The sequence below is a fragment of the Kryptolebias marmoratus genome, linkage group LG6, assembly GCF_001649575.2.
Source record: "Kryptolebias marmoratus isolate JLee-2015 linkage group LG6, ASM164957v2, whole genome shotgun sequence".
Taxonomy (NCBI): domain Eukaryota; kingdom Metazoa; phylum Chordata; class Actinopteri; order Cyprinodontiformes; family Rivulidae; genus Kryptolebias; species Kryptolebias marmoratus.
Genome location: NC_051435.1, coordinates 27,415,787 through 27,424,586, shown reverse-complemented (window position 1 = coordinate 27,424,586; position 8,800 = coordinate 27,415,787). Strand labels below are relative to the sequence as shown.

General features: G+C 38.2%; 1 protein-coding gene across 1 annotated transcript; it reads left to right on the top strand.

Annotated features, from left to right (window-relative positions):
- Positions 1 to 5,756: 5,756 nt before the first annotated feature.
- LOC108247866 (trace amine-associated receptor 13c-like) lies at positions 5,757 to 7,046 on the top strand. The gene is made up of 2 exons (XM_017436239.2): positions 5,757 to 5,929; positions 6,060 to 7,046. The coding sequence occupies exons 1-2, from the start codon at positions 5,757 to 5,759 to the stop codon at positions 6,880 to 6,882; spliced, it is 996 nt and encodes a 331-aa protein (XP_017291728.1). The 3' UTR covers positions 6,883 to 7,046.
- The last annotated feature ends 1,754 nt before the right edge of the window (positions 7,047 to 8,800 follow it).

Sequence of the window (8,800 nt, the reverse complement as noted above, 5' to 3'; positions counted from 1 at the left end):
AAATGTAACGCCGTCCGGACATTTTCCGTGAAGATTTGTGCAGAAAAATGCAGCATAAAAAGAAGGCATTCCTGTATAGATAAGCGCAAAAGCGGAGCTGTATTACTATCGTAAGATGGCGGCGTTTTTAGCTCATCCAAAGTCACGTGATGTCATGTCTATCCATATAAGTCATTGGTTGCCGTATCTGACGTTGTTCTAATGTTGCGGACATCTTGTGGGCTGTTTAGTAGCAGTATCGCTGTTTGGATATATGGGAGAAACCTGACTAATGTTATGTGTCAGTACTTTTTAGAGTTGTGCGTCAATGACAAGTAAGTTGTAAGATGTAGGGTGTTTACTGAAGTTGAACTTACAGTTAGACATTCATTTATCTGCTGTTATTTTCACCTGTTGCTAAGTCGGAGCTAATGGCTACATATGTGTGTTGTAAGCCTTTGTACTAGATATTCATTCACTCTGACTGGTGGAGAAACATGATTATTAGTTAACTATGGAGTTAACCTGCTTTAGTTCTGGTTATTAGTATTGTTTACATGCTGAAATTATTTGTGTTACATTTCTTTATTTCTGTTATGTAATATGATAGGGGATCTTGAACCTAATTTCTGCATTTTTGTTTATTTATAGGGAAACAACAAACACACTCACGTAGGCCTGCTTCTGCCTACTTGCTTACCCTACCTGCCTGAGTCAGATATCTGTAAGCTGTCTTCATTGTGTTTGGAATACAGAGAAGTTGAATGGAACCTGCGTTGTGTCCTTATTATTCTACCAGCTGCATCCGATATCCAAAGCCTGTCCTGGACTGAATCCTGGCCTAAGTGGTGTTCTGGCCAACACCTCGTGTTGTGAGCAGTGATAATTACGAGTAGTGCCTTACAGTCTTTCAACCTTACCGCTCTTACAGCGCCACTGCAGCTCTTGAACTCATCATTGCTGTAGATGAGAGCCGCCAGTTCAGTTTTCAGATTGTTATTCTTCAGCATTGGGTATGCCTCCATTGTGGTGTTCAGTGCTGCTTCAGGGAACTGGCTGTGGTACTGCTGGAATCTGTCTGCCTGCAGCAGTGTAGCACTAATCAGTTGTTTTGTGAAGGCAAATCTGTGTTTTGAATGTGTTGATGCTGCCATCTTTAAATGGCTGGAAAGGCCGGTAACTAACGGAGGAAAAACAACACAGCGTTCAATTACATTTGGCCCGAGTGCAGTGCTCCTCAGAGCAACCTGTGACCTTTTTGTGCCCACCTGTGTACATCTCCACCCACAACAGGAAGTCCACAAGAACATCAACAACATGATTCAACACCCCCACTTGTTCCTACGTTGTCATAAAAATACATTTATATTTCTCATCATTTTTTTTCTTCATTTACATACCAAAAACAAAACACACAAATTTGTCCACTCTCATTTTAATTACAGACTTTGTTAAAATATCAGCCACCATTTCTGTCAACGGACAGTAAGAGAGAGTTGTTTTCCCATCACTCAGTGCTGATCAAAAAAAGTGATATCGAATTTAATATGTTTGCATCTTGTTCCCCCCACTACTTGTTTACCGTCAGGTAATGCAGTTAGGATGTAAGTATTATTCAGCCATTTCATCCTTATTAGCTTTAGCCTATAGTTCCGATTGTGGTGAGCTCATAGCCTCTTTCAGTGTCTTAGGCACATCACATGCAACCCTATAGCAATAGTCAATGTTCATGTGTGGTTGATCATCCTCATATTTCATTTCATAGTTGTGATCTGTGTAATACTTAGGAGGTCTCCTATCTATCAACAAAAATTCCCTTTTCACAACGTGAATCCAACTTCTTGTCATATTTGTAAGCATAACACTCAGATCCAAAAGGTGTCATATTTGAAAGATCAGGTTTCTTTCTAGTTAACATGTAATATGGAGTCTGCTCAACACGCCTGTTGTAACATCTATTACGGATAATAGCAGCAGTCTGGATTGCATATGTCCATAGATCTTTAGACAGATTACTCTCAATTAACATGCATCTTGCCATTTCAAAAACAGTTCTCCATGTTCTTTCAGCTGTCCCATTCTGATGGGATGAATAAGGGGCTGAAGTTTCATGTCTAATGGCATTTTGACTGAGCAATAACTGAAACTCTTTAGACATAAACTCAGTTCCATTATCTGATCTTGTACATTTGATTTTCCCATAATGTGCCACATCTGCAATGAACTTCTCTGTACCTTTTAACAGTATCACTCTTAGCTTTCAGGAAATAGGTAAACATAGCACCTGAATAATCATCTGTAAAAGCTAAGGTATATCTAAACCCATCTTTAGCTGCTGGGTCTGTAGGTCCAGCAAGATCTGCATGTACAAGATCAAATACATCTTTAGCCTTTTCATCAGGATCTCTACTCCTGGTCTGAACAAACTTACTCTTTATGCATACTTCACATTTCAGATCAGGCTTCTCAGTTTTAACTTTGATTTTCATTCCATCTGTAACATTCTCCAATTTTGACACATCATCATAGTTACATTGACCTAAAATTTCATGCCACGTTTGAATGTCATAGCAGACACTGCATTCATCAACCTCATCAGTATCTAAATAGAACAATCTGTCATAAACATTAATGTCAAAAGCTGTACCATTTTTATAGATGAGCCAATTCTGTCCATCTTGAAGATGACTGTCGCTCCTTGGGCAGTTGCAGCTTTAACCGAAAAGGTGTCCTGTGAAATTGATGGCACGTATAAGGTGTCCATCAACATCAGCTCCACAATTCGGCCGTTGCTGTCTCTCAAGCGAACTCTGGCAGTGCCTTTCTTCAGCGTAATGCCACTGGCTCTCATTCCGTCAGCCAACTGTAAAACATGGCTCTGAGGCTTAAAATTTGATTTGAAATCTTTGAATTTTTCAGCGTCTGTCCCAATGTGCTTTGTTGCTCCCAAGTCCACCATGAGGCGCTTCACCTTCACGCTGTAGATCTGGGCGTCGTCCATCTGCTTCATCTTAAAAGCGAACGTGTTGTCCTCCTCATCCACTGCTTGCTTCACCTTGTCTCCTTGCCTTTTCCGCCGGCAGTTTGCATCCTTGTGCATGAAGCTCTTGCAGAAACTACACCACTGTTTGGGCTCTCTGCTCGTCCACAGCTAAGGGACACTCCAGGGCTTTGTGCCCTTTGTGGACACAATTATAACAGGTGAGTTTTGTGCTCCAATTGTCTCTTCATTTAACTTTCATCACACCATCTTCAACTGAGCCAGCAACACACAACTTCTCTGTGCTCTCATAGCTCCTTAGCTTACTTTTGAATTGGGCAAAAGTTAACTCTTCATCACTCTGTGTAACATAAACAGAGAATGGTTTAAACACTTCAGGCAGGCCTTTTAAAATCATTGCAGTCAGCAGGCCATCACTTAAAACTTCCCTTGCATTCCGCAGCGCTGTGATAGCATTCTCTGCGTGGATAATATAGTCCCTGACGCTCTCATTAAGACCTTTCTGAAGAGACGTCAACTCTGTATACAAACTTATCACTCGTGGCTTCCCCGTACCTGCATAGTGATCTCTGAGGATCTTTAAGGCTTTTCTGCCATCATCTGCAGCATCTCTCATGACAAGAGACAGACTTTTATCGTCCATGACTTGAATTAATTCGGCATATGCCTCTTCGTTTTTGGTGGCGTCTTCTTCTGGGTCCTCGGGTTCACCCTTCAATAATATGGTGCACTTCAACTCAAGCAAATGCAAGTGGGCCAAAAACTTAGTTTAGTTCTTTCCATCTCCGTCAAAGCATAAATGGTTCCATTGGTTTCCAAATTCCTTTCTGAGCCCATAACCTGTTGATGCTGCCATCTTTAAAGGACTGGAAAGGCCGATAAGTAACAGAGGAAAAACAACACAGCATTCAATTACATTTGGCCTGAGTGCAGTGCTCCTCAGAGCAACCTGCAGCCTTTTATTGACAACTGCGCCCACCTGTGTACATCTCCACCCACAACAGGAAGTCAACAAGAACATCAACAACAAGATTCAACAGCATGGCCCAAGATGGTGTCACAAACCTAAAAAATGAATGCACCAGTTTAATACAATATGGAGATGGCTATTAGTCAGCTTTCTAATTATTTAATATATAAAAAACTATTTATTTAATGAGTATAATAGCAACAATGCAAATTCACATAGCACCTATAAAAAAGTAGACTATTATATTATATAGGACCTCTTCTAAGGTGTGCACCGCACTTTTTCACAATACAGCACTACTATGATAAAAAACATTGTAAAAGACCTACATTGCACATTTAGCTTCTATCTCACCTTTGTGGCTACCCTCTGAAGATCACCTGGGCCCAGTGTGCGGCATTTCTTGGCCAACTGGGATACACTGCCACTGTGTTCACCACAGAGAGTAGGGAGGGAATCTCTGAACAGAACTAGAAGAGAAAAGTTCATCTTTAGTCGCCAGGTAAAATAACAAGAAATGTGAAGTAGTTCAAGCATAATAGAGATTAACAAAATATCAGTAATATTAAACAGCACAACATACACATTAATTTACTTGATTTTTTGTATGTTGTTTGTGAACTGCTGCATGATTCCCTGAACAAAGACTGAGTCAATGGTCCGCTTCTGGAGCTGGCTGTAGAGAATGTCCACATGAGGTATAATGAGATGGAACAGTTTCAGGAAGAAGCTGAAACTATCATCCTCCAGCATCTAATGGAGTATGTTGAGGCTTTACACTACTTGTGAAGGAGCCCTCACACAACTCTGTTCAGCCTAATTCTTCTTCTGCATTATTTGTAACACAGTATCTTCTGCCTAATGCTGTCCTAGAAGCGCCCCCTGATGACAAGAAAAAAGAATAGCAAGAGAACACAACAAAAGGTGTTTCCAATTTGAGTTATTTATGCAAAGTACCTCATGTAGTAGAGAGCAGAAATGCAGGGAAATGGGTCACTCAGTTAAAGAGACAGGAAACATTAAAAAAGGTTAAAGTAATAAAAAAAATTGATAAAGAAACAAATGAAAGATGAAGAAATTAACATGAAAGAGTAAGTAAATAAGTAAAAATTTATTTGTATAGCACATTTCAGCAGCAAGGCATTCAAAGTGCTTTACATCAAAAAACATCATTACAATAAATCCAAAAAAACCCATAAACTAAAGTTTTAATAATATTTTGTTCAGAGCAATTTGCGGACTACTAATCAAAGGCAGCTCTAAACAGGTGAGTTTTCAGCCTTGATTTAAAGGAATTTAGTGTTTTGGCTGTTTTGCAGTTTTCTGGGAGTTTGTTCCAGATTGATGGTGCTGCTTCTCCATGTTTGGTTCTGGTTCTGGGGATACAAAGTAGACCAGAACCAAAAGACCTGATTGTTCTGGAGGGTTGATACGATGATAATAAGTCTTTAATGTATTGTGGTGCTAGATTATTCAGTGATTTATAAACTATTAGAAGTATTTTAAAGTCTATTCTCTGTGCTATAGGGAGCCAGTGTAGGGACTTTAAAACTGGGGTGATTTGCGCTATTTTTCCGGTTATCAGTTATCACAGAAATGAATGATGCACTGTTCAAGATAACAGCTTGAGACCAGAGAAGAGATAGTAGATGTATAATGTCAAATCTAAGGAAGCAGGAAGTTGTACAATATAAAGGGGTTTGCCAACAAGTTTTTTTTTCTGATTCAAGAAAGAAAGAGGAGGATGGTACAAAATTATAAATTTGCAATTTAACAGAGTTGAGATCAGAGAGCTGCTGCTGACTGATGATGGAGACCCAGGACATCAATGAACTCTGTTTTCCACAACTCCTTAACAACTCATGCAGAAAGCCGGCACTTCTCTGGTCTCAAGCTGTTATCTTGAACATTGCATCATTCATTTCTGTGATAACTGTTTCTCTCAACCTACTAATCATCATCTCCATCTCCCACTTCAGGCAAAATTATGTTTTCAGACTACCTTTATACCAAAATACAAACACTTTTATTTGTTTAAACTGACAGTTAAATCTTTTTATAACTGACAATTTCATATAAATGGTAATTGATTTTTTTCTGTTTTTGCAGGCAGCTCCACACACCCACTAACATCCTTGTCCTCTCTCTGGCTGTCTCTGACTTTCTTGTTGGGCTCCTTTTGATGCCTTTAGAAATCTTTCGAAACACAGCCTGCTGGTTTCTTGGGGATATATTGTGTATTCTGTATAGTTTTCTGATTGCTCAAGTTGTCTCTGCTTCAGTTGGAAACATTATTCTCATATCAGCTGACCGCTATGTGGCTATTTGTGACCCTCTGCATTATCCCACTAGAATCACCTTAGCAAGAGCCAAATGCTGCGTGTGTCTGTGTTGGCTCTGGTACGCTTTTTACAGCATTTTCTATATGAAAGATGAGCTCATTCAGCCTGGCAGGGGAAAATCTTGTGTTGGAGAATGTGCTTTTACTATAAACTATGTTACAGTAACTGTTGATCTCATTTTAAATTTTATATTTCCAGTGACAGTCATTGTTGTTCTGTACATGAGAGTATTTGTGGTGGCTGCATCTCAGGCTCGTGCCATGCGCTCTCATGTTACAGCTGTCACACTTCAGCTCTCAGTGAATGTAAAAACAAAGAAATCTGAGATGAAAGCAGCCAGAACTCTTGGTGTTGTCGTCTTTGTATATCTAATGTGTTACTGCCCTTTTTATTGTTACATTCTAGTTAAGATAAATGTACCCACTTCCTCTTCTGCACCTTTTTTGTTTTTTCTATTTTATTTTAACTCATGTCTAAACCCTATCATTTATGCCTTGTTTTATCCCTGGTTCAGAAAAGCAATTAAACTTATTGTCTCTTTGCAGATACTGCAGCCTGGTTCCTGTGAGGCCAACATACTGTACAACTAATTGACTGACGTAGTTTTCACAACACTGTTTGTAAGTGAAATCAGAACACTTCTGTTGCATTTTGGTCGTTCGTCTACACAACAGGGATTAGATTCTTTGACACCAAATCTTTGCAATTCCAGTTTTCAGAGTAAAAGTTTTTTAAACTCTTGGCATTGTTTCACGGGAAGACAACATTTATATGAAAGTGAAAGTGTTTGCACTTGTGCACTATGGTTGCAGTCAGTCAGCAGTTATTCTGTGCTTGTGCAAATAGTTCAACAATAGAAACAATGATGGATAGTAAAGTACTGTTTGCAGTGATCACTTTTTCCAATTTATCAGAGTGTTGTGGCAAGACATACACTCTGTTATTTAAATTTAAGTTATTTGAAACTGCAAAGTCCTTGTAATTTTAGTCTATATTCACACCTGATAGTCCTGTAGTCCCGGTTCGATTAGGAACCAAAATTGCAACATTTGTTACATTTTCACCTGGTGTGGTTCACATTCACACTGCACTGAGTCAATCCAACCAAACCCTTTGATCAACTTTTGGCCCCGACTTTGCATAGGGGGCATGGTTTCAACTGAGAGGGGCATGCTCTATGGAGCTAAATTGGGGCCAAAATCTGAAACCGAAAAAAAAACTGATCTAAAAGTAAACAATATATCAGAAAGTGGAAAAAAAGCTTTGATCCTAAAAACATGAAAACTGAATAAAAAAAAGTCCTCAAATATCAAAATATGGAAAAGTAAAAAATAAAAATTAATAATTCATTTAAAATATTTCCAGAATTAAATCAATATTTTATTTAAACTGAAAAGAAATTGGCACACTTATTGTTAGTTTGAATACATATTTGAATTTTTCAAGTTTTGGACTAAAACTCAAGCTTTTAATTTCAAGTTTTAGTTTTTTGATTGAAATTTCGTTTTTCAAATTAACAAAACTTTGGGCCCCAATTTAGCTCCATGGGTTTTTAAGCGGACCAGAGAATGCTTTTTTGGTCTGCATCAGAGTTTGATTGCGCATTCACACCTCCCAAACGAACCAAACTTTCTAGGCAAAACGAACTAGCATTTGATTAAAGCTGACTAAACAGGGCTGGTGTGAATGCACCCTTAAAAAATGTAATGCTGATTCAAAAATTGGTAACGTGGTTGTTTTATGTATTTTTATTTTTGGAATGCCATTTTTCTACAAAACTGTCAGAAAACAATATGCTATCATAGAAAAGAAGAAGGTCAGACTAAAGTCATGATGACACTTTTTTTCTTTTTTTATTCAGTAAAATTTTCCAGTATAGTAAGTATAGTAAGTATAAAATATTAAGGTAGAATGTGTGCTAAAATACCTAATTTCATACTACATACTGAATGATTTTTGGATATATTTACCAAAAAACTTACATTAAAATTTGTCCAGTGGTAATGCGATATTTTCCTAAAAGACAGACAAGGTTGACTCAAACAGTTAATCCCAAAGTTTTAAGCAAATATCTTGTGCAATGTGTAATGCTCAAAAAATGTGTTGGGTATGATCCTCAGCTACTACCCATCAAATGTTAGCTCAACAGCTGAAAAATGTACTGAGTTATAGTCATTGCTGTCTTTGCTAATGTTAAATTTTGTTAAATTTTGTTTACTTTAAAAGTTAATAATTTGTAGATGTATGTATGATTACTTTCTAAAGGTTTCATTAATATCCATCCTGTGGACGCTTGATTTGGTCATAGACCAATTTTGTCACCACTTCTATAGGTGTAATTTCTCTGATTTGACCAAAAACAATCCCCTCGAATGTGTGATGTTGCAGCTTGATGCTACAGGTCAGTAATTGGTTTCACAACTGTCCTCCTACAATTTTGACATTCATTACTGAAGGGCCCAGAACAATGCCAGTGCAGATGGTCTCCCTCAAAGGTCCAAATAGGAT

Excerpts from the sequence above, each read along its gene's own strand:
- LOC108247866 (XM_017436239.2), top strand. The coding sequence starts at position 5,757 with ATGATGGAGACCCAGGACATCAATGAACTCTGTTTTCCACAACTCCTT. Across the intron at positions 5,930-6,059 it reads ATCTCCATCTCCCACTTCAG|GCAGCTCCACACACCCACTA; the intron begins GCAAAATTATGT and ends CTGTTTTTGCAG.